This window comes from Esox lucius, chromosome 20 (genome assembly GCF_011004845.1).
Source record: "Esox lucius isolate fEsoLuc1 chromosome 20, fEsoLuc1.pri, whole genome shotgun sequence".
Lineage (NCBI taxonomy): Eukaryota > Metazoa > Chordata > Actinopteri > Esociformes > Esocidae > Esox > Esox lucius.
In genome coordinates, this window is record NC_047588.1 from 22474560 (window position 1) to 22501020 (window position 26461).

At 38.7% G+C, this 26461-nt stretch overlaps 1 protein-coding gene across 3 annotated transcripts in view; it reads left to right on the forward strand.

Moving 5' to 3' along the window:
• The first annotated feature begins 6945 nt into the window (after positions 1 to 6945).
• The window catches only part of grik2 (glutamate receptor, ionotropic, kainate 2), a 330777-nt gene continuing 311261 nt past the window's right edge, over positions 6946 to 26461 (forward strand). For all 3 annotated transcript variants that reach the window (XM_013139315.4, XM_020041428.2, XM_020041429.2), the window contains exons 1-2: positions 6946 to 7051; positions 9985 to 10366. In XM_013139315.4, the coding sequence (XP_012994769.2) occupies positions 10249 to 10366 (118 nt within the window). In that variant the 5' untranslated portion in view covers positions 6946 to 7051; positions 9985 to 10248. The remainder of the gene's footprint in view (positions 7052 to 9984; positions 10367 to 26461) is intronic.

The window sequence follows — 26461 nt, forward strand, 5'->3', positions numbered from 1 at the left end:
TTTAAGAGAATAACTGTATTATGTGACCTTTTTATACTGTTATTGTTTTCTAAAGAAATGAACCAGCCATGGAGTGATTGGAGTCATTGTTTTCATTATAGGTGCTGTATAGCTATTAGCTAGCTATCTACAGTAATCTTCATACAAGAATACACTTTAGTTCTGTTAATAAATGTTCTGTTGTCCATATTATTTCATCAAAAATGTAATGGGAAAGGTAAAATTTGCATTCCTGTTTAAATAGCGTAATGGTTAAAGACACTTTCTGCCACATAGAAAACCTCGGATTGAAACAAGCCAGGGACAACAACATTCAACCCCTTCTAATCGTTGGCTGGCTGAACTAGGCTTGCCTGGTTCCTTTTCGGTTCTTTTCAATAAAAGTGTATTATTTTGTATTTTTATATCAATTTTAAGTTACCTGGTTCTAGTGGATCTACCTGACAAACTTTCGGTTCCATTACAGAAGCTTAAATATTCTAATTAAGCAAAGAGCTGTTCCTCCTAACCATCTTCCCGGTTTCTGCTGCCCTACGCCTTTAAAGTGCACTTGGAGTAATCTGGTTGTCCTGACAAGAATTCTGTCAACACATTAAATATCATGTAAATACAACATCAATGATTACAGTAGGCTGAGCTCTTTTTAAGATGCAATTGATACCATTGCTTACACATACTCTTGCTACAGGCCCTAATCCCCTAACCCTATTCTGTTCTATTCACACTGTTCAGAATGTATTTGGCTTGGCAGGGCTGAGATCCCACGATCCACCAGCAATCTACAAAGAATCTGATTATAAAGTGGATGGTTGACTCTTGAAAACTTTATCCTATTTTAATACACACATTTTACTGCCATCTTACCAATTTTGTTATTTCCTATTCACAATTATGGGCAAGGCTTGTCACAATAACTCCACAGTAGGAGTGGAATAGTTGAACATAGAGAGGAATGGATGGATTTCCTCGCTAACCACCATGATTGAGCTTTGCAGGTTCCTGTCCTACCATAAGGAGTAGCTAGAGAATGACGTGACAAGGCAGCACTGTCTAACATTCTTCACTCCCAAACCTGACCAATTTCAGAATTCAGAAACATCTGACCACAATGACACAGTTGAGTTTTGAGAAAACGTCAACAATTGTGCCACTCTGGGGCTGATTCCTGATTGGCTTCAAAGCAGATTTTGTCCTCTGCCCAATGTCTGTGTTCTTTTGCCCATCTTAATCTTTTCTTTTTATTGGCCAGTTTGGGATATGGCTTTTTCTTTGCAACTCTGCCTAGAAGGCCAGCATCCGGAGTCGCTTCTTCACTGTTGACGTTGAGACTGGTGTTTTGCGGGTACTATGTAATGGAGCTGCCAGTTGAGGACCTGAGAGGCATCTGTCCCTCAAACTAGAGACTCTAATGCATTAGTCCTCATGCTCAGTTATGCACCGGGACCTTCCCTTTCTCTTTCTATGCCTGATTAGGGCCAGTTTGTGCTGTTCTGTGAAGGGAGTAGCACACAACGTTGTAAAAGATCTTCTTGTTTCTTGGCAAATTATCACATGGAATAGCATTCATTTTACAGAACAAGAATAGACTGATGAATTTCAGAAGAAAGTTATTTATTTCTGGACAAATGAGCCTATAATCGAACCTACAATTGCTGATGCTTCAGATACTCAACTAGTATAAAGAAGGCCAGTTTTATTGCTTCTTTAATCAGCACAACAGTTTTCAGCTGTGCTAACACAATTCAATTTTTTTCTAAAAAAAATCACATTGCCTTTTAATAAACTTGGATGAGTAAACACAACATGCCATTGGAACACAGGACTGATGATTGGTGATAATGGGCCATGGTACGCCTATGTAGACATTCCATTGAAAATCAGCAGTTTCCAACAACAATAGTCATTTACAACATTAACAATGTCTACACTGTATTTCTGATCAATCTGATGTTATTTTAATTGACTAAAATTAGCTTTTCTTTTGAAAACATGGACATTTCTAAGTGACCCCAAACTTTTGAACAGTTGTGTAAGTGCTGATCATTAGAGGGCTACAAGCAACTCGACTTTATTGGTTGAACATGTGTATTAGCTACCTAGCTTTACAATGGACCACCCAACCCATTCAGTATAATTGTCTCCGTTTATTTCTATAGAAAAATAAAAAGGTACAAAATGTGCCAACAGTATACTATAAGTAACAGTGTAAAAGTACAGGTAACTGACATCAGCAAATAAATCACTGAATTGTATTCCATGTTAACTAGTTAATGTTAGCTTACCATACAGGCAATGAGCTAGCCAGGCAAAAATCATTAGCTGGCCATTTAGCAGGTTAACATTATCTGATTATTTTTGCTAGTGCAGAATGGCTTTCTGTGCCATTGAATGGTATTAATTTCTAGCTAGCTTATGTCTGCTAGCTAACACAAATCATATTGGTAGCAAGCTAGAAAGGCAACTACTATTGGTTATCCATTTGCAATCTTACAGTAGGGTTAGGGTTACTAAACTAAATATTAAAAATGGCTTATCATTGTCTGAAACTGTACTGTACATTTGTGTTTGGTTTGTATCAATCCAATGTATATTCCAATTGGATTCTTAATATCTCACCCGGCACAACCAGAAGACGACTGGTCACCCCTCTGAGCGTGGGTCCTCTCTAGGTTTCTTCCTAAATTTGACCTTCTTAGGGAGTTTTTCCTAGCCACTGAAATTCAACACTACTGTTGTTTGATCCTTGGGGTTTAAGGCCGGGTGTCTCTGTGAAGCACTTTGAGACAACTGCTGTTGTAAAAAGGGCTTTATAAATACATTTTATTGATTGATTGATGTATTTAATAAAGTACTTTTTCCATTAGCAGTTGTCAGAAAGTGCTCTGAGGGGATGCCAATCCTCTTCTGGCTGTGCCAGGTGTAAATTATTTTGGCATTTTCAGATTACTAGCTGGTCAATAAAAACAGGTGGGCTGTGTCCAGACTTTACTGTTTATTTGGGATAGTTTCTCTTCTTCCATCTTTATTTCCATCTACTCATGCTCTGCTTCAACCTGCACCAGATTATCTCACCTAATCACAGCAGGAAGGTTACTCAGAGGGTCTGTCATTCCCATGGCTTTTGTGGCTTATTACTAGGCTTGTAATGTAATTGTTTTTTGTGTATAGATTTTTCTTGACCTAATAAAGCACATGAAAGTTGTTCAAGATTACATTTCTTTAATAGTTCTCCATTACAGTGTGCAGCATTTTCATCATAACTCTTCATTTTACTTTTGTTGTAAGGGCTCTAGTTTAGACTTCTCCCACAGACCCTCAAAATGTATCCCAACTGTAAAGGGCTTTGTCTACTGAGTAGTTTTCATCTTCATCATCCTCTGGATGTATCACACTACACTACTTAATTATAACAATTCTGTTTACCACCAACACCTAGTCATTTTCAAATCCCTTTTGCTTAATAATAAGTCTGTACCCTCTTAAAATGTTGTAGACTACAAAACAACAACACCCAGACACGCTGTGGTTTAGCCTACATGGCTGATGAACTGTATTTACGTATACTCGTTTCTATGAGCATTGAGCATTTTTCTCTGTAGCAGCACATGAACAAAACAAAAACGTAAAACACTGAATGGGTCCTGAAGCAGAGACGTTATATGTTTATCACAAGATGTTTACTGTTGTCTCAAGACATCCTCGGGAGACAAAGATGTAGGGTTGACTCTAAGGACACCAGGTGTTGGAGGTTATTGTAGTTGTCTGGTATTGCATGTTTTTGTTGCTGACAAGGGTAATTTATTTTAGCTTATTTTTCACAACATGACAAGAAAAAACCACAAATACCTTGTGCAAGTATGCAAGGCAAGAAGCTTCTTCCTATTTATTTATCTTTCCTCTGTCTGTTTCTGTGATGGTACTGTGTTCTGACAGTGGAGCACAGCTGAAAATGAACACACAGCTAAAAGGTCTGAAACATCAAAATGCAATTAGCAGCCATTAAAACTTTACCATAACCTGCTGCTGTGGGGTTCGTACAGTAAATGACAACCTATTTCTGATGCATATGTTTTGAGTGGGAGAAAGAGTAGAAGAGAAAGACAGGGAGAGGGAAATGGATGAGCCGTGGGGGTGGTTGGGGTTGAGAGGGTAGATGGAGACTAAAAACAGCACTAACTAGATAATTTAACACAGTATCACCAAAAACATTTTAATTTGTGTTCATTTTTTGCAACCACTTGGCATATAAGGGTTGTGGAAATAGGGGTTGTAAATTGTTTAGGTTACCAGTGGGATCATAAGATATATATTGATCTGCACTTTCATGAGACTGAAGAAAGCCATTGACTGTGAAATCTGATCACCAATTACACTGTATTCTGATATGATTATTCAGTGGATGTGTTTCAGGCAAACAGTTTGTTTTGAATTCATGATGAAAGGCAAACCAAATTGGCTTGTTCTGAACATTTTTCTATCAAGATGTGTTTTTCTCCATGTGTCAGTAACAGCAGGTGACCATGTGTTTCCATGGAAATAAGAATTGGTATGGTCAGTGATGTGAACAGATTTGTAGACATTAATATTTTCTTTTACTGTACTAGTTGAACTTGTGTCATTGTAACCAGATTTATAACAGTTTTCTTTAGTAAATTAATTATATTATTATTTCAGTTAGTCTTTCCTGATGGGAGGGAGTTGGGACTGCATGATGGGTGTGCATTTGGACATGGAGGGCCACTAGGCAGTATACTGAGTCTCAGCGGATGAGCTGGCTTGTGGTTTTATGTTTTTAGCCACTGAGTGAGATGCCTTATCTGAAGCATATGAAGAGCTCTAATAACTGCAACAAACTGAAAAATAGAAGTTCTCTGAAATACACTTGGCAATGAGTTGTGCTAAAACAAAAACTAATCAACATGATCCTAAAGCAATCATTCTTGGAATGCTCAGAAGATGAGTAGGGAAAAACAATGCATTCATCCTTTACTGTTTATATCCAACAGTCAACAACATTTATATGGAATTGCATTTATGTAAATGTCAATGTTTTCCCTCTAATAGGGGAGAGAAAGACAAAGCTAGTCAGAGATGTGCAGTGTAAAAATATCACCTACTGTAAAAGTAAGGGGCAATGGGCAAGAGAAGTGGTCAGCTATGTCCTTGGCAGATGGATACATCTTGTATGTAAATCCCTTTCTGTTGAGATGGTGTATTTTTTCCACTGCTTTGTCAGTCAAATGAAAAAGATGACCCCCCCCCACCCCCCGCCATATCACCCCATAAATCTCTTGTACACATTGTGAGTCAGAAGCATAGGATTGTATGACGTTTATATATTGAGTCAGTATGCCCTTAGAATGTTTATATAGCAGGCCAATGTTTTCGTTTTCATGACCTTGGGTTGCATTTTGTGTGTGTTATTCAGGATGTTTCGTCAACTAGTTGTCATCCCCAGGCAGATTAGGTGAATAATAAATGTATTTTCTGGCATGGAACACTGTCCATAATTAAGGAGAAAGGCGTGAGGCAAATAGCCACTGGTCTCTCTCCCTCTCTCTCTGTCTCACACACACACACAGACACATGCATGCATGCAGATACTCAAGGAAGGGCCAGCCCCCCTGGCTGAGAGGTTTTGTTCTTGGATCACAGGGCTGCCACTGATCATTTTTTTAGTCCCCTACAATCCAAGTTTTCATGCTATGTGTTGGGGGGTAGATGCACTCAATACCCCCCGCGCAGTGTCACTGTTGACACAGAGATGTGCTCCATTGCTGCTAAATGCTTTGTAGGAGCCCCCCTGAAGCAGCTACTGTGACAACTAAGAGGTCATGTGACAACCATCCCTGTTGTACCTTACCTCATTGATAGAAAGAAATTGCAGTCACTTCTATCTGATAGCCCTGGGGTTGTTGCATCCCTCATTTACTTGCTTTCACAACGATAAACCAAAATAGATAAATGTGCTTGCAGACCGTGCATGGCGGGTGCAGTGGGCCAATCATTTTCAATGAAACACAGGCAGAATTCTATACAGGAGACATAGTTAGTGGTGCTTGTGCCTGGCTGCTTAGCCAGGCTCCATCAAGGTGTAGGAGAAAACATAAATCTGTTCTCTTGTTAAAGCAGTGCTGCTGTTATTGACTAATCACAGTACAAAATGTATATCGTGGCTTACGTGGTGAAAAGTCAACAGCAGAACCAGCTGGCTAGCAAATTATATTCACTGAGTCACTGTGATTAATGCAAATTGCCACTCAATATATAAATTATGCAGTCATGGTCAAGAGGTTTAGTTGTTGTTCGACCAAACATTAAAATGGGGAAGATATGATAGAGGCCACTTAGGTGTGGTATGACTGTTGGTTCCAGAAATTATGGTTCCACCATCTCAAACCCAGATTACCTGGGATTTTCATGCACTATAATGTCTAAAAAGAATGGTGCAATAAACAAAAAAACATCCAGTGATAGGGCGTTCAGTGGATGAATACACGTTTTTAGTCAGAATTAACAGGGTGTATGTTACTGAGGAAGAATTACCTAGCTCGTTCAAGATGACAGAAAGGGCAAACTACTAAAATAACCACTCTGTACAACAAAGGGGAATCTCTTAATGTACAAAATCATCATATTGTGTTTATTCATGTTATCAATTAAAGATACATTAATTCGGCATGCTCTGTCACTCAAACTGATTTGCTTACAGCCAAATGCGTTGGAATGGATGAAATGATGAGTTACGATTTGCCACTATGAGACCATTGCGTACAAGTGAAGTACACTCTGTCCCTGCCACATGTCTTCTATCTCCTCCGCTTACAGATCCAGCTGGCGGGCTGTGGGTCGGATTCATCCACCGGTCGGTGTGTAAGTCTGCTGTTACTTTAAGCAGTGAGATTTTTTTTTACCAACAGGAGGCGTGTCTTCCACACGGCAGGAGTGGAGCACAGTGAGATGTGAGGAACCGATCCAGCTCGTCTCTATCGGAACAAATTAACTACTTTCTCCAGGTCTTGAAGAACTTCTCAGCTCATTATAATCGAAGGTAAGCTTTGCGTCTTTTTCATAAATGGATGATGATTGTTATGATTATTTAACAGCTTTTACTATTGCGCATGTAAGGTTTGAATGCATAGACAGTTGGATATATCAGGTAAGACAGAAGTGAGGGAATTATCCTATTCGCTATCATCGAGCAACACGCAGAAAACGCGACGATTTTCCATCATAATAAATCATTTGAAATAGCCTTCTTTAAGTTGAAAAGTGGATAAATTATTTGAGAAAAGCGGCGCATCTTGTCATAGGCTGCGCTCTGCGCTCCTCGGTAATTAAAACAATGTAAATGTCTTAATGGGTTAATACTTGTTAGTTAATAAACCGAAGAGACGAGTCCTCTCATGTCTATCGACCCCTATTTAACATGCATGTTCCATCTCAAATCACTTCTCTTCTGGCTGACGAATACAATTTTGGGGTTTGAAAATACATTATGGGGTCATTACATTTCTACCATACAAATAGTGGCTTTCAGCGGCGTTGACGTGATCCGCTTTATGAATGAGCCATAGATAATGATAATAATCCGCCCGGGTGGAAAGTAGCGGACTGGCTGCGCATGTAAATCCTACACCTCAAGTGCACATTATTCCCCGCACCACAATCCTAAATTAAGTTTATTATGAGGTGGCATTATAGATAGTAGAGTTTTGCACAGTAGCCAAATATGTTGCCAAAAGTGCCATTTGGAGGGTTCTTACCAAGTAAACATGAAAGGCCGGTCGTTAAACAGTGATGTATTAGTAGGCTAAATGTGCAGGAATAGTTTGAGTTTTCAACTGGCATCTGTGCCAACTGTAAATCCCGGACTCACGAGCCATATCTCCTACTGCTCTTCCTGCTTGCTCGTTGCGAGCAACTGGCAGTAGCCTATGTTTGTTAGAATATGGCACTGACGGAAGTTTCACTTACTAATAGCTACAAATATAGAGTAAAGGTCATATTAGCATGTCACCTATTTCTTTAAATGCATCCAAGGAGTAATTTACTCATACTCGGTCAGCGAAATGGTATTCTTAGACCAGATGGACAATTATATCTTTGGTCCGGTTACTTTAAAGATGAATGAGGCATAGTTTTTTTTTTCTTTTTTCTTTAAGACCCAAAATTAAAAGTCACAGCACATATCCTACCTCGGAACTGTCTTTTTAAATAATTATCAGTCATCTAATTGCATGTACATTTTATTACACCAACTGGTCATATACATTTCAGTCACCATAAATCGGTCGAACGTTATCTTTTCACGGCTAATTTTTATATCATTTTGGGAGAGTTAAAAGACACGTTATTACACGAATTTAGCAAAGGAATGGGACTCTGTGTATCTGTGTAATTTAAGCACATATAAGGCCTATGTATATTATAAATGTAGGTTATACACCATATTAAAGAGAAACCATGTGGTTTTAAACAAGATAAAATAAATCTTAGAAAGACATAACTTTGTCAAATAGAGAAAGAAGAAAAATCATACTTGGGATTATTAATTAAGTACGTTTTCGTCTTACCTCAAATCAAATTGACTGACTCAATTCTCATAACTCGGAAATATTATTGGTGCTTTTGGAGGCTACATTTCATGTGCAGCGGTCTTAAACACACACTGCTATGAAATTGCTTCACAGCCAGTTTTGGGGCGTTTCGGATACTTGTCGAATGTATGTGAACTGTCCGTTGAAATTTCGACAGAGACTATAGCCTACAACAGTGTCAAATTTGTGAAGAAGTAGAGAAATATTTACTTTAAGCAAAAACAAGATGTGCTATGTAAAGTTAGGTATACATCGCATGGGTTTGAACATAATTACGTGGTGGTTCAAGGTGCTGAAATAAGCGTTGCTGGAGCCACTATGTACGGCGTTAAGGTCTACGTCTGACGTGTATTTAGTGAAATGTAAAAAAGGGAATACACAAATAGCCTTAAGCACTTATATGACTTATACAAGGCTATGTTTATATATGGCAATAATGGAAATCTACATAATTGTACATAAATGCTACAGTTTTTTGAATTAAGAGAGAGAAAATTATATCCAATGCGAGTGTATTAAAATATATACTGTAGCCCGGATTTTGGACAGTCAGACAGTGAGGCTAGTCATGTCCGTTTCAAACGACATGTTGTACTCTGGTACTGGGGGTCAAATCTGTAACGCTTTCTCCATATCTACACGACTCAAAACTATATGATTTATAATTACAATTTAATATTCGAAGTCTTAGGCCTATGAAACAGAAGTCTGTTTCAATGTCTTGAAGTGTAACTGTACCTTGATCAGTTGAATGATTTTACAACAAATGTGGCATGGTTATGTTAACAGAAAATGCACGAGTGGACAATTATGTATTTTTCAACTTTGGGTATACTTTTTGCAATGATAATTTCCTAAATTCTTATTCTATTTTTACATTGTTATGAAGTATAATGGTATGTAGCCTAATCAAAAATAGTGACAGCAAAGCTGTGTGAAAAAAATAAATATTCTTCAAATATGGACTCGTGACAGTTCTTTTTATAAACCTCTCACAACTTCAAGGTTGAGCATTTCCAATCTAGAGAGTCAATCTTTTAAAAATCATTGATTTTACAGCCGCTTGGCACAACACACTTCCACTCGCATCAACCCCGACCAATGAACTGAGCAAATCCATGAATAAAATAGAATAGGTACTCGGTGTTGGTGTCAGATAACCTATAGATCGGGAACAATGTGTGGTCAGCAACAGCACCCGCGAAATATGCCCAATATTTCCACACTCGACGTCTGATGCTGTGCGGCAGTGCAGCATAATGCTAGCTTCAAACAGCTGAGATTGCGTGGAAGGTTAAAGGCTCCCTAGTCTACTGCCATTCTCAAGATGGGATTCTGACTGACTCAACCCTTGTTTCTCTCTCCATGTCATTCTCTATTTCAGACAGCTCGTGAATGTATTTCTTCCGGATTTGCCCAGACTAATATGGATGCCCCATCGTTAGCAGAGTCGGAAGGTTGTTTCTTGGCGCAGTGAGCTGGACACGCAGCGCTTGCTAATGGATCTGGGGAAACGAATAATGCCGTCTCCCTGACTGACCATGCCATGATCTTGCGCGTGGGCCGTCACCCTGCTTAAAGTGAAAAGAAGAAATTCGGGGGAATTTACTGAGCTAGGGAATCAATACCGTGGCATCACTAAGACACCATGAAGATTACCTCTCTGTTCATAACTAAAGCGAGATTCAGGTGCACTGTTGGACTTCTACTGCTGCTATTACTATGTGTGGGATATTCTCGCGGGATGCCACATGTTCTAAGATTCGGTAAGACGCTATTTTAATTTCGCGGTTGAAAATCCCTGTATTAGCCTACTGTTTTTAGAACGGGTATTACCTAACTCTAAATGTCTCCATGAATTGGCTTGGTCCACATTTGTTTTGTAGGCTATAGCTAATTCTTAGTAGTTTCGGCATGACCCCACGGTTGTCTTGTGTATGGTGAGTCTCTGAGTCTCATCCAGGGTGCTAACTTTATGCACGGTGTTGTTTACCACGGCTTTCTTGAAACACGATATTCTTTTCAACTCATGATTTCCATGGAAAATGTTATGATAGTTGGAAAAGTACAGGCTACATGTGAAAAACAAAAACTTATGTAGCTCGAGTCCATATAGAAACATATATTGGCCTACATACAATTATCCTAGCATAAGGTTCACAAATTCAGAATATATCTTGCCTAAGTGCCGTGTAGTTGGTCAATCATTTGAAAAAGCATTGTTGGCAGGTGGAAAGTGTTGCCTAGGCGTTGACTTTTCAAAGTTTGTAGGCTATTTACCGCGCTCTAGCGTGTGTGTGCATGAATGAATGATAACATGCTGTCAGAATGCTTGCAACAGTTGGCAACAGCAGGAGCAACTGATGGTTAGATCTTTGGGTCTGTAACATAATGGTCGTTGGTTCCGAATCCCCGTGCCGACATCAAAAACATTTGCGGATGTGCCCTTGAGGAAGTCAAGTGACCCTCCTGTTAGTTGCACCCCCGAGCTTCTGCTAAAAAACAAAAATGTCATGTGAGGTTTATCCTACATTCACATTAGTGACATAGCCTACGATATTTGGAATAGGCCTATGTAGGCCTGACATTGACATTTACCTGAATTTACGTTTCTTGGTTTGTCTGATTTGGCCAATGGCAATGCATACGCAACCATTAAGCACAGTCCTCTTGATCGTGAAGCGAAGCATAAACCAATTTGGTGTTTGCGCCAGACCTTAGAAATTAATTAGTTGCTTGGAGTCCTGATACGTTGCTATTAGCAACCCTTTAAAGTAATGTTCTAACATCTCTTATCTAACTACATAGACTTATCAGTATCCTCTTACTGCTGTGCAGTATTCAGTGTGATATCAGGAATGCGCTTTATTTTCACATCAAAAGGCTACGTGTCCTGCATTTGTAGCTTATCCGTTTTTTTTTTTGCACACAAACACCGAGGGCTTGACAGAAAAGCCCTGACGAGTGACCACAGTGTGTTCTAGCGAACTTTAGTCTTTTCCCGGCTCTGTTGGGATAGAAAGCGCTGTCACGGAACGGAGTGAAAGTAAAGTCTTTCAAATTGGTCTTTGTCAACCCACATCATGTGCCACTGGATAATCAAAATTTTTATTTTAATTGAAAATTGCTATATATTCACACTTGGATTCGCACAGCAATATTCTCCGAACCAGACAATTTTATTGCCTTGCTGTGATGGGCACAGCGCGCTATGCTACTGCACAGCGGACAGTTTTCAGCACCAGTGACCGAGGAAAGCGCCTCCTCACTGCACGATTAGTGTAGGGTTTGTCAAAGGAGCAGCTCTTTCTTCTGCAATTGTAAAATACAATTGCTCTGCTTAAAGACATAATTATTATGCTTTACATCTTGTTAGGCTTATCATGCTTTACATCTTGTTAGGCTTACATGAAGGGTACATGCATACATACAAGACAAATAATAAAATGTATATTACTAAAAATACTAATACTTATTAAACCTTTTGTATATTCCACTACATTTTCTGTCTTGAATTTGCCAAGTTTCTTCAGATCTCTTCATGATATTTCTTGTAGACATCTCATAAGATACAAATTACCTTCTGGACAACACCAGAACAATTCTGGTAACTTTTTATTGGTTTTATGTTTATTTCAAGTTAGTCTAATGTTATATAGGGTTTTTCTGAGCAATAAACACTTGCTGCTGTAAATGTTTTGTATTATTATTTTAATATGTTAAAAATAATAATAGTTGTTAATTAAGGGATCTGTACTTCAGCTACTCTGCTTTATGATCAGTGTGTTAACGATTACCATGTCAGAGGTTCTCAGCCTTATGTACAAGGATGAATTGGAAATTATGTGTTTGTGTGTGTGCAAGTGTGTGTGACTGCAGAGGATGAGAGCAAGTATCTTCCTCTGGTGCAGCACATCTCCTTAGTAGAGGTGTTGGTGAGAATCTGACCTGGTGCTCTGTATGGGAATCAGTGTTGTAGAAAACAGGTACAGTAAAGAAAAGAAAAGTAGCTGTTGTTCTGTAGAACCTAACCAGTGAGAAGTGTCATGCGCCTTCTGTCATGGTGCAGGTTGTGGCAAGAGCAGCTGGCAGGCAGGCAAGCAGGCCCCAAACCTTAGCTTTCTACTCAGGAATTAAAGTCTGATTGTTTTTTATCTCCCAAAAGACATGTCAGTATCCATTCACTCACATCCTTCAAACTACATATATATTTGCTGTTTGTATTATCAAAACAATGCACTTTGAATATCCCTCCTGCTGGCTTGATTGATTTAGTATATATGTATCTCTCCTCTGTTATAGGCACACTGCTGTGTTTTCGTATATCCCCCTGTAAGCTCTATTAACCTGGAGTTAGGTAAGGTGAGATGTGTTGTTGATAGAGTTGTATAGAGGGTTAGCGAGAAGGTCAGTATCTAATAAGTGTATGCAGCCTACTGAAATAACAAATACTCCCACTCCACAACAACCTGCCTATATGTTTATGGGAAGCTACAGAAAAACAGAAAAGCTTGACATGCTACACACATAACATAGGATTTCTCTTCTGTCCTCTTCTCCTCCTCCAACCTTTGTTCACCCTCACCCCTTAAATAACATGTAAATAAGAAGATTTGTTGAGAATACAATCGACTTAGAGACAATGCGTGGCTAAGTGGATCATTGAGCGAAGGAGAGTTAGTGGTTCAGTATGAAATGGAGGTGATAGGCAGAACGTGTCTGTATTGAATGCCCGGCTAATATGTTCAGATTATCTGTTCACAATTTGTCGTCATTGTTATGAGGGGAGAATTGTTTGGTCATGCACACGTGCACATACAAACACATACACACACGTGAATTAAGAAATGGAGATGGGAGCAATTGTAAAAACCCACATAGCTATTGCACACCAGCCTGTGAAGTATTTCTCAAACTGTTTTCATTTCATGTGTTCTGTGGCTCTGTGATGTGAAGACTTAAAAGAGTCTTCATACAGAAACTATGAATCAGATTGGAGATGAAATGAGATTCACTCTGCCAGATTGCAGGATTATGTGGGAATAATTCTAATATTAACCTAAAACAAAAGGGGATATGATAATGCCCTGATTACGCTATATATTTCGGAGCAAGCGTGTTGTTCATTTTCAACCAATGTCCACTGCAACTAGCCTGATAGATGCAGCACATTGACTGCTGAACACTTGTTGAATAGAGATGAACATGAAGGACTTATTGGATTAACAGCACCCTCAGGGTTGTCTCAAACTTGAGGCATTCCGTTTTCAGGGGGGATCAGAAGTGGAGGCATAGCCAAAAATGGAAAATACATCCCACTTCCTTAGTTATTCTCAGGTTATTAACACACATGAAGAAACTAACAATACTTAATAAATCTATGTACTGTAGTAGATAAGTCGATATATTTTATAGATATCTTTCTGTATTTCTATTTAGTAATGGTTGTGATCACATTATTACGTGTTTCAGTAATCAGATATTGACTTCAGAGTAACTAGGTTTGTGTTTATCTGCTGAATGTAATTGCCGGAAAGACTTGCTTTTTTCAGCTTCCATATATACCGATTGGCCATAACATTATGACCACTGACAGGTGAAAAGAATAACACTGACAATCTCGTTATCATGGCACCTGTCAGTGGGTGGGATATATTAGGCAGCAAGTGAACATTCTGTCCTCAAAGTTGATGTGTTAGACGCAGGAAAAATGGGCAAGCATAAGAATCTGAGCGACTTTGACAAGGGCCAAATTGTGATGTCTAGACGACTGGGTTAGAGCGTCTCCAAAACTGCAGCCCTTGTGGGGTGTTCCTGGTCTGCAGTGGTCAGTACCTCTCAAAAGTGGTCCAAGGAAGGAAAAGCAGTGAACCCAGCGACAGGGTCAGGGGTCGGCCAAGTCTCATTGATGCACGTAGGGAGCGAAGGCTGGCCTGTGTGGTCCAATCCAACAGACAAGCTACTTTAGCTCAAATTGCTAAAAAAGTGAATGCTGGTACTGATAGAAAGTTGTCTGAACACACAGTGCATCGCAGTTTGTTACATATGGGTCTGCATAGCCACAGACCAGTCAGGGTGCCCAGACTGACCCCTGTCCACTGCCGACATTGCCTACAGTGGGCACGTGAACATTAGAACTGGACCACCGAGCAATGAATGAAGGTGTCCTGGTCTGATGAATCACCTTTTCTTTGACATCATGTGCATGGCCGGGTGCGTGTGGGTCGCTTACCTGGAGGATACATGGCACCAGTATGCACTATGGGAAGGACGCAAGCAGGTGGAGGCAGTGTGATGCTTTGGGTGATGTTCTGCTGGGAAACTTTTTATGTTGATGTTACTTTGACACGTACCACCTACCTGAGCATTGTTGCAGACCATGTGCACCCTTTCATGGCAATGGTATTCCCTGATGGCATTGGCCTCTTTCTGCAGGATAATGCGCCCTGCCATAAAGCTTAAATGGTTCAGGAATGGTTTGAAACACAACAACGAGTTCAAGGTTTTGACTTGGCCTCCAAATTCCCCAGATCTCAATCCTATCGAGCATCTGTGGGATGTGCTGGACAAACAAACCTATCCATGGAGGTCCCACTTCGCTACTTAAAGGACTTAAAGGATCTGCTGCTAACATCTTGGTGCCAGATACCACAGCACACCTTCAGAGGTCTAGTGGAGTCCATGTCTCGAAGGGGTCAGGGCTGTTTTGGTGGCTAAAGGGGGACTTACACAAGATTAGGCAGGTGGCCATAATGTTGTGGCTGATCAGTGTATAGACTTTTATAGGAATTTTAGATTCATGGGTTTATTTGGTTAGTCAATACAATACCATTAGCATGGCACATGCAAACAACTAAGCCAACCGAAGCAGACAGAAATATAACTTAACCGAAAAATTGTAGTGCTTTAATAGTGAAATTATAGGGACATCAAATGCAAAAAATGAAATATCCCTTTAAATACTGCACCATAATTGAATACATACTATTAATGGGAGCCAGTGGGACTGAGGTCAAGGTCAAATAATCGAAGGAAGTGTTTTTAATGAGCAAGTTGCCACAGGGGATAATGTGGGAAGGAGCTTGACATTTTGGCAGGCCTCAACATCAAATCTTATTGAATTCCTTGATAAGTTGAGCATATTTTACACTAATTGAAACTGTGTGGCATGTATACCCAGGAAGTGGGATGGGATGGAGTCTTGCATGATTGAATGATTGAATAAATGCAATCCAGATTTGTATGTGTGGGTGTTTTTAACTAATGGACTAGTTTGTGGAGGAGGAGATACTACACAGTATGTTGAATGGAACCTTGGCACTGTGTATACAGTGGATTTAAAAAGTCTACACACCCCTGTTGAAATTACAGGTTCTTATGATGTAAAAGAATGAGACAAATAATTTTTCCACCTTTAATGTGACCTAAAACATGAATTATTCTATTGAAAAAAAACCTGAAATCTTTGAGGGGGAAGAATAAAAAATAAAAACCTTGCAATAACCTGGATGCATAAGTGTGCACACCCTCTTATAACTGGGGATGTGGCTGTGTTCAGAATTAACCAATCACATTCAAACTCATGTTAAATAGAAGTCATTACGCACCTGCCATCTTTTAAAGTGACTTTGATTAATCACAAATAAAGTTCAGCTGATTTTCCTGACATTTTCTTAGTTGCATCTTAGAGCAAAAGCAATGGTCCGCAGAGAGCTTCCAAAGCCTCAGAGGGATCTCATTGTTGAAAGACGAGAAGAAAACTGGTCAGGAAGGCTTCCAAGAGGCCTACAGCAACATTAAAGGAACTGCCGGAATTTCTGGCAAGTACTGGCAGTGTGCTACATGTGACAACAATCTCCCTTATTCTTCATATGAATTGGCTATGGGCTAGGGTGGCAAGACGGAAGCCATTTCTTACAAAGAAAAACATCCAAGCCCAGCTGAAGTTTGCAAAAACAAACAACAAGTCTCCCAAAAGCACGTGGGAAAATGTGTTATGGTCTGATGAAACCAATGTTGAACTTTTTGGCCATAATTCCAAAAGGTATGTTTGCCGCAAAAACAACACTGCACATCACCCAAAGAAAACCATACCCACAATGAAGCATGGTAGTAGCAGCATGCTTTGGGGCTGTTTTTATTCAGCTGGAAACGGGGCCTTAGTCAGGTGGGAGGGAATTATGAACAGTTCCAAATACCAGGCCTACGGCACACATTCTAGAATTACCTTTTATTGTGGCCAGCCTAAGGCACACCTGTGCAATAATCATGCTGTCTAATCAGAATCTTGATATGCCACACCTGTGAGGTGGATGGATTATTTCGGCAAAGAAGAAGTGCTCACTAACACAGATTTAGATAGATTTGTGAACAATATTTGAGAGAAATAGGCCTTTTGTGTACATAGAGAAAGTCTTAGATCTTTGAGTTCAGCTCATGATGAATGGGGACAAAAAACAAAAGTGTTGTGTTTATAATTTTGTTCAGTGTACATATATATATAGAGAGCCTACTGCTTCTCCTCCTAAATATTCTCACAATGGCCACTGTGTTTATCACTATGTAAATTCCTGCTTTCTGGATTATGTCTCTACTGTGTGTAGCTGTACCCACTCACTCTCCTGTCATTCTAGGCTGGCTATCTAAAACAATTCTGTAAAATGTCTTTGTGTGCATGAAAAGAAAAAATATATATTTTTGTCTTAGTGCTTATTTGTCTTAGTGCTAGATGTTTTGTCTTTGTGCTGAAGGTCCTCTGCCAGTTTTTTAAATAGAGTTGAGGCTTTGTGGGTATTACACTGTTCTGGTTGCAGCCAGCAGATTTGTGGTAAATACAGTATATTTGAATAAACATTAAGCTGCTTTAGATAGTTTACATTTTTAAAAACTAGCGTGAGTGAAAAATGACAAAAATCATGGTTGATATACAGTACATGTGTTTGTGTAATATACAGCTCCTATCCAAAAACGTTTAAAAGAAATGTTTTGAGTGAGGAACAAAAGCGTTAAATTTGCACTGGTCTCCTCATTTTAACCCTTCTGAATTTTTTGGAAAGGAAAGAAAAAGGTGCAGTGGTCTCTTAATTATTTCCAGAGTTGTATACACTACCTTTCAAAAGTTTAGGGTCACTTAGAAATGTACTTATATTTATTAAGATTTCCATTAAGATAACATCAAATTGGTCAGAAATCCAGTGTGGACATTGTTAATGTTGTAAAAGTACTACTGTAGCTGGAAACCGCTGGTTTTCAATGGATAATCTACATAGGTGTACAGAGGCCCATTATCTGCAACCATCAACCCTGTGTTTCAATGGCACGTTGTGTGTGCTAGTCCAAATTTGTGATCAAAACCCTTTTCTAATTATGTTCGTACTGCTGAAAACTGTTGTGCTGATTAAAGAAGCAATACGACAGGCCTTATTATAGTTCAGGATCTTCAGAATCAGTGTTTAAGGGCTCAAAATGGCCAGAAACAAAGAACTTACTTATGAAACTTGTTAGTCTATTCTTGTTCTGAGGAATAAAGGCTATTCCATGCAAGAATTTGCCAAGAAACTCAAAATCTCGGACAATGTTGTGTCCTACTTCCTTTACAAAAGATGTTTAGGAGGTCCCAGTGCACAACTGAGCAAGAGTGTGAGAAACAGAATCCTCACAGGTCCCACAAAGCACAGCTCCAAACTATGCAAGAATATTTTAGGGAAGTTTCATAGCAGCTCCCCATTAAATACTACCCGCAAAACATCCATCTCAACATTAACAGGGAAGATTCGACCCCCGGATGCTGGACTTCCAGGCAGAGTTGCCTGGACGCCATATCTCAGTCTGGCTAATAAAAAGAAAAGATTAAGATGGGCAAAAGAACACAGACACTGGACAGAGGAAAATTGGAAAAATGGGTAATTAATTAATCTAAGTTAAAGGTGTTTTGATCACAAAGAAGGACATTAGTTGATGCAGACCAAATGAAAAGATGCTGGAAGAGTGCTTGATGCCATCTGTCAAATATGGTGGAGGCACGGTGATGGCCTGGGGGTGCTTTGGTGGTGGTGAAGTGAGAGATTTGTACAGGGTAAATGGTAAATGGGATATTGAAGAAGGAAGGCATCACTCCATTTTGCAATGCCAGGCCATGCCTGTGGATGGTGCTTGATTGGAATATATTTACTTCTACAACAGGACATAAAGCACAGCTCCAAACTATGCAAGAACATTTTAGGAAGATGCAGTCATCAGCTGGTTTGTGTCTATAATAGGGTGGCCAGCACAGTCACCAGATCTCAACTCTATTGAGCTGTTGTGGGAGCAGCTTGACCGTATGTTGCTTATGAGGTGACCATCAAGCCAAACCAAATTTTGGGAAGTGCTTCCAGAAGCATGGGGTGGAATCTCTTCAGATGACCTCAACAAATTGACAACTAGAATGCCAAAGGATGGCAAGGCTGTAATTGCTGCAAATGGAGGATTATTTCGCGAAGGTTTGGATGACACAATTATAGGGCCCTATGATTTCCGCGATGTGGAAAACCCGGACAGAATCACAGAATATGGTGATAAAAATGGAATCACCTGTAAAAGGTGGAATATTGCAGAATGTTCTATATTTTGGCTGAAATCGATTACAAAAATAATCATAAGTAGGCCTATTTTTTGTAGTAACCTAAATTATTTCATAATTGTATAATGAAAATGTTTTAGGCCTACCGAAATAATTGTTTCCGATTGAGATGCTTTGAGTAGGTGGTGTTGGTCATGCATGGGACCCTTATGTCAAATCACAACTTGGCTGTCACTTTGAGTAACATGTCAAAGAGGCTGTCAAAAAAGTTGTAAAAAAAACGAAGAAATTCAACCCTAACCGCTAAATACAAAGCCAAACAATACTCAAAGGAGTATTATGAGTCAGGCGAAAAGGTGTTTTGCAAATATGTGATGACCACTTAGTCTAGAGCACATGTAAAGAAAAAGGAAAAGCGTTGTGTTAGCCAGAGCGTGCCTCTTCAAAGACCATTACTTGTGTAAGGGCATCAACAGATTCAAGATGAGAATTCATTCTGCAGTTTGTGGCCCAGTCTGACATCTATTGAAATTTCTAGTGAAGCATTGCATACAGGGAGAAGTATTGCCCAAAAATGCCTCAGTCAATCTCACCTTGCCTGTGTATTCGACCAACATATGATCAGCCTATTAATATACCGTTGCAATAACCTACATTTACATTCTGCAATGTGAATTATCGGCATTGCAAATTGTGATATTCCAAAAGAAGAGCTATCGTGTTGAAATATAGCGATGCATGAAGTCTGCAGCTGTCTGCCTCTCCATCGAGCTATATCACTGTATCTATATTGTGTTTACAGTTGAAATTTAAATAACTAGCCTTGATAAAAAAATATTGCAATGTTGTGCTGCATCATAACAAATTTACTGCATCATTACAAATTCACATATTTTATGCATTCACATTATCTTACTCTGATGATAAAATTTGAGTAAATCGTAAAACTTCAGAATTCAGATAGATTAAAACAGAAAAAAAAAATACTATAATAAAACGAATGTCGTAGGGCCCTACGATTAATATTTCAATAAAAAATTATAATTTCTTGTGAAAGACTATATTTCCTATAACATTTTCTTTATTTCCCATTCAAAGTCATTTCATGTATGTTTTCATGGAAAATAAAGGAAGTTTCTAAATGACCCCAAACCTTTGAATGGTAATGTGTATATATACAGCTCCGGTGATATATGCAGTGATCTCTTAAAATTAAGAGATCACTGCACCTTTTTCTTTCCTTTCCAAAATAGATTAAAAGGACAGTTTTGAGTGAGGAACAGAAGCATTACATTTGCAGTGGTCTCTTAATTTTAACCCTTCTGTTCCTCACTTGACTTTTTTGGAAAGGAAAGAAAATGCAGTGTTCTCTTAATTTTTTCCAGTTGTATTTACACTCACCTAAAGGATTATTAGGAACAGCTGTTCAATTTCTCATTAATGCAATTATCTAATCAACCAATCACATGGCAGTTGCTTCAATGCATTTAGGGGTGTGGGCCTGGTCAAGACAATCTCCTGAATTCCAAACTGAATGTCAGAATGGGAAAGAACCAGATCTCAACCCAATAGAGCATCTTTGGGATGTGGTGGAACGGGAGCTTCGTGCCCCGGATGTGCATCCCACAAATCTCCATCAACTGCAAGATGCTATCCTATCAATATGGGCCAACATTTCTAAGGAATGCTTTCAGCACCTTGTTGAATCAATGCCAAGTAGAACTAAGGCAGTTCTGAAGGCGAAAGGGGGTCAAACACAGTATTAGTATGGTGTTCCTAATAATCCTTTAGGTGAGTGTGTATATATATATATATATATATATATATATATATATTTACACACACAGTCATACATTGAATGGTAGTGTATATATGTGTGTATATATATATATATATATATATATATATATATATATATATATATATATATATACATACAGCTCTGTGTGGGATGCACATCCAGGGCACGAAGCTCCCGTTCCACCACATCCCAAAGATGCTCTATTGGGTTGAGATCTGGTGACTGTGGGGGCCATTTCAGTACAGTGAACTCATTGTCATGTTCAAGAAACCAATTTGAATTGATTCAAGCTTTGTGACATGGTGCATTATCCTGCTGGAAGTAGCCATTAGAGGATGGGTACATGATGGGTACATGGTGGTACACAGTCAACCGAAGAAGTATTAGCACTCTTCATGAAATTTAAGAAATGTGAATAAAAACTATTAGTCTTATTTTGGCGTCACACTTAATGGCCACGTGTAAACTTTTATTTCAACACAATTCTATCTCAAACAGAAAACATTTCAACATACGTTTCAGAAGTATTGGTACCCCTAAAATCAATATTACATACTCCTTCCTTGGAGTTGTTGACATTAGAGAGCCTCTAGTCTGATTAGGTTGTTACAAATTTTTAGGGTATCGTGGACCACTCCTCCACAAGGCACATTTGAAGATCCTTGAAAGTCTTAAGTTTGTGTTTGTACACGGCCCTCTTCAAATCAGACCAAGGGTTTTCAATCAACATTTTGTGTCTCATCTGACCCCCACCCAATTGTAATTCTAATAATGTTTTTCAAAGTCTCTAACAATTTTTCGGTTGGGTTCAGTAATGGCTTCTTTTTTGCATCCCTTCCAAAGACGTTGTTGACATGTTGGTGGTGTCTAACAGTTGATTTTGAGACTTGATAACCCTACCATTAAGATTGACTGTGCAGTTTTGAAATTGTGATCCTTGGATTCGTCTTTGCTGCCCTCACCTTCTTCCTCACAGTGCATGCAGGCAATACAGTGAGGGAAAAAATTATTTGATCCCCTGCTGATTTTGTACAGTTGCCTAATGAGAAAGAAGTTATCAGTCTATAATTTTAATTGTAGGTTTATTTGAACAGTGACAAACAGAATAACAAAACAAAAAAATCCAGAAAAAAGCATGTCAAAAATGTTATAAATTGATTTGCATTTTAATGAGTGAAATAAGTTTTTGATTTTAAGAATTTATCAGTCTATCATTTTAATGATTTATGGTTTATTTGAACAGTGAGAGACAGAATAATCTAAAAAAAATCCAGAAAAAAGCATGTGAAATTTTTTTATAAATTGATTTGCATTTTAATGGGTGAAATAAGTATTTGATCCCCTCTCAATCAGAAAGATTTCTGACTCCCAGGTGTCTTTTATACAGGTAACGAGCTGAGATTCGGAGCACACTCTTAAAGTGAGTGCTCCTAATCTAAGCTTGTTACCTGTATAAAAGACACCTGTCCACAAATCAGATTCCAAACTCTCCACCATGGCCAAGACCAAAGAGCTGTCCAAGGAAGTCAGAGATAAGATTGTAGACCTACACAAGGATGGAATGGTCTACAAGACCATCGCCAAGCAGCTTGGTGAGAAGGTGAGATTGGTGCAATTATTTGCAAATGGAAGAAACACAAAAGAACTGTCAGTCTCCCTCAGTCTGGGGCTCCATGCAAGATCTCACCTTGTGGAGTTGGAATGATCATGACAACGGTGAGGAATCAGCCCAGAACTACACGGGAGGATCTTGTCAAAGATCTCAAGGCAGCTGGGACCATAGTCACCAAGAAAACAATTGGTAACTCACTATATCGTGAAGGACTGAAATCCTGCAGTGCCCGCAAGGTCCCCTGTTCAAAAAAGCAGATGTACAGGTCTGCCTGAAGTTCTCCAGTGAACATCTGAATGATTCAGATGAGACCAAAATCAAGGTCTTTGGCATCAACTCTACTCACTGTGTTTGGAGGAGGAAGAATGCTGCCTATGACCCCAAGAACACCATCCCCACCGTCAAACCTGAAGGTGGAAACATTATGCAGATGTTTTTCTGCTAAGGAGACAGGACAACTTCACCACATCAAAGGGACGATGGACGGGGCCATGTACCGTCAAATCCTGGGTGAAAACCTTCTTCTCTTAGCCAGGGCATTCAAAATGGGTCATGGATGGGTATTCCAGCATGACAATGACACAAAACACATGGCAAAGGCAAAAAAGGATTGGCTCAAGAAGAAGCACATTAAGGTCCTGGAGTCTCCAGACCTTAATCCCATAGAAAATCTGTGGTGGGAGCTGAAGGTTCGAGTTGCCAAACATCAGCCTCGAAACCTTAATGACTTGGAGAAGATCTGCAAAGAGGAGTGGGACAAAATCCCTCCTGAGATGAGTGAAAACCTGGTGGCCAACTACAAGAAACGTCTGACCTCTGTGATTGCCAACAAGGGTTTTGCTACTAAGTACTAAGTCATTTTTTGCCGAGGGGTCGAATACTTATTTCACTCATTAAAATGCTAATCAATGTATAAAATTTTTGACATGAGTTTTTCTGGATTTTTTTGTTGTTATTCTGTCTCTCACTGTTATAGACTTATAGACTGATAATTTCTTTGTCGGTGGGCAAACGAACAAAATCAGCAGGGGATCAAATATTTTTTTCCCTCACTGTATGCACATGCTTCCCCTTCTTGGCAAATTTGCAACTGTTCCAGATTTCTGAAACCTTTTGATTATTGTGTAGGTATTTTAACTGTTTATTGGTAGATCAACAACCTTTTGAAAGGCATTAAATCAGTTTCTGGAGACTGAGACCAAATAATAGCACAGAATCATGTTTTAAATCTTATTTAGGAGACAATACTTTTGAAACCTATATTTTTCAGAATAAATCATACTACTCAAAATATTAATTATTGTGTGTTTTTTATTTTTTTCATTCACTTTTGCTCAATATCATGAAAGATGCCAATACTACTTGAGTTAACAGTATATATATACTGTATATATCCACTGGGAATTGAAAGTCACCACCCCCTTACAGCCTGAAATGAAAACACATAAAATCATACTTTTTACTTTCCTTTTCTTTGTTTACACACAGTATCCAAGTCAAAACAAAAATACTCTGAAATTTGTTTAAAATTAAAACAGTAAAATACCATATTTGAATATGTCTCTGAATTTATAAACCTAGATTGTGCGATATTTGCCCATTATTCCTTGCAGAATTGTATATATATTACAACCCCGTTTCCAAAAAGGTTGAGACACTGCATGTAATGTATATAAAAACAGAATGCAATGATGTGCAAATAATCTAAACCCTATATTCAATGGAAAATAGTACAAAGACAACATATCAAATGTGGAAAGTGAGACATTTTATTTTATTTTATTTCTTTTAAAATGTATGCCCACTTAAATTTTTTTCAAATTTTCAAATTTGATGCCAGCAACACATTTCAAAAAGTTTGTGACAATGCCTCTGACTAGAAAAGTTATGTTATGCTAAAAAACTAAACCTGGTGGAATATCACACAACTAATTAGGTCAATTGGCAACAGCATGATTGGGTATGAAAAGATTATTCCAGAGAGGGTGGGTCTGTCAGAAGTGAGGATGGGGAGGGGTTCACCACTCTGTGAAAGAATTGTGCAACAATTTCAGAATAACATTTCTCAACGTTAAATTGCCATTCTAGACATGTCATCCATTGAAAACATTTGGTGCATTATGAAACGAAAAATACGACAAAGGAGACCCCGAACTGTTCAGCTGAAATCCTTTATCAAGCAAGAATGGGAATACATTTTACTTTCAAGTACAGCAATTGGTCCTCTTCGTTTAGTATTGCTAAACGAAGAGGTGATGCAACACAGTGATAAACATGTCCCTGTCCCAACTTTTTTTAAATGTGTTGCTGGCATCAAATTCAAAATGTGCATGTATTTTTTCAAAAACAAAGACATTTCTCAGTTTCAACACTTGATGTTGTCATTGTATTTTCAGTTAAATGTAAGGATAAATGATTTGAACAACATTGCATTTTGTTTTTATTTGCATTTTACACAGCATTACAACTTCTTTGGAAACAAAGTTGTAGATATAGATTTGTTTTTAGGAATAAAAGTGAGAAAAGTTCAAGAAAAGAGAAATATAATAAAGGTCTCTGTGTTTGTATGTCCACCCTGTGAGTGAGTGACTGAGTGAGGAGTGTGTTTATGACATAAGGCGATTTAGCCAATTCAGTCTCCCAGCAGAAGGAAAATCACTGTCCTCTTAGGCATTTGATGCTGTGATGCATGAAGCGATTTGAAGTACCTCATAAAGTGATTATTCTTAAAGAACCTCTTTCCCATGAGTTGAAAATGAAGATATTTGGTGTTTGTTTTGACAAATGTGAAACTTAACATGACAACAACTCAGCATAGAAGTGTGCGCCCTTCTAAAATATCCCTAATAGCAACAAGAAAAATAAATCAGGTAAATACCAACCTAATGATAACATCTGGAGATTTGTAGACCTCCCTGAATCTCATCTTACTGTGAATGTTTCAACAATAAGAACACTGAATTGAAATGCTGTTCATGGATGGGTTGCTAGTAGGATTAAGCCTTTGTTGTCAAAAAATAACCAAACTGCTTGACTTATTCTGTATTCCATTCTTTGGACAGATGAGTCCAAAACGTATAATTTCGTTCACAATCAATACCAGCTATGTTTGGCGGAACCCAACACTGCTTTCCACCAAAATAACCTTATCCCAACAATTAAGCATGGTGGTGGGATTGTCCAAATCTGGGGTGTGCTTTTCCTCCAGAAGGAAACCATAAAGTTATCGCTGCTAATAGGGGTGCCACAAGCTTTTGAATGAAGGGGTACACACAGTCAGATAGCGCCAAAATAATAGTAAATAGTGTAATTGTAGTGGCAAAACACTGTACATCAACAATTATTTTAATACTAATTACAGGTCTGAATATACCCTTTGAATGATTTCCATGCAGAATAAATGAATTCCTGGTGGCACATGTTGGAGTTTTCATTGATCATTGAACACACCACAAGGGAGTTAAAATTAAAAAGCAACATTGTACTCCAATAAGCAATGCTTGTTTTCCTTTTACCTTCCAATCATTTTACTACTGAGTGCCCTTATGAACACAACCGTGTTGCCCTTCGGTTTTGGGGCATAGTGCTGGTATAAGGGTCCTAGATTGCTTCTTACCAGCCTTGTCCCAGATATGTTTGTTGTTTAACCAACATATCTGGGTTATTGGTTGTACTCAGGCTAATTTCTGGCAGTATCTCAGGCTGTAGTCTGTGTCAATCTGAATTGTATTGATGTCGGGAGCAGACACAGACCATGATTTTTGGGAATGGTTGGTATACTTTCTGAGTCAATAACTCATTTGGGGGGGTTATGAATTTGAATGATCTTGCTGAAGGGGGAAGGTAGATTCCAGCTTGTATCCCAATTTTTGACTTTGCTCTCCAAA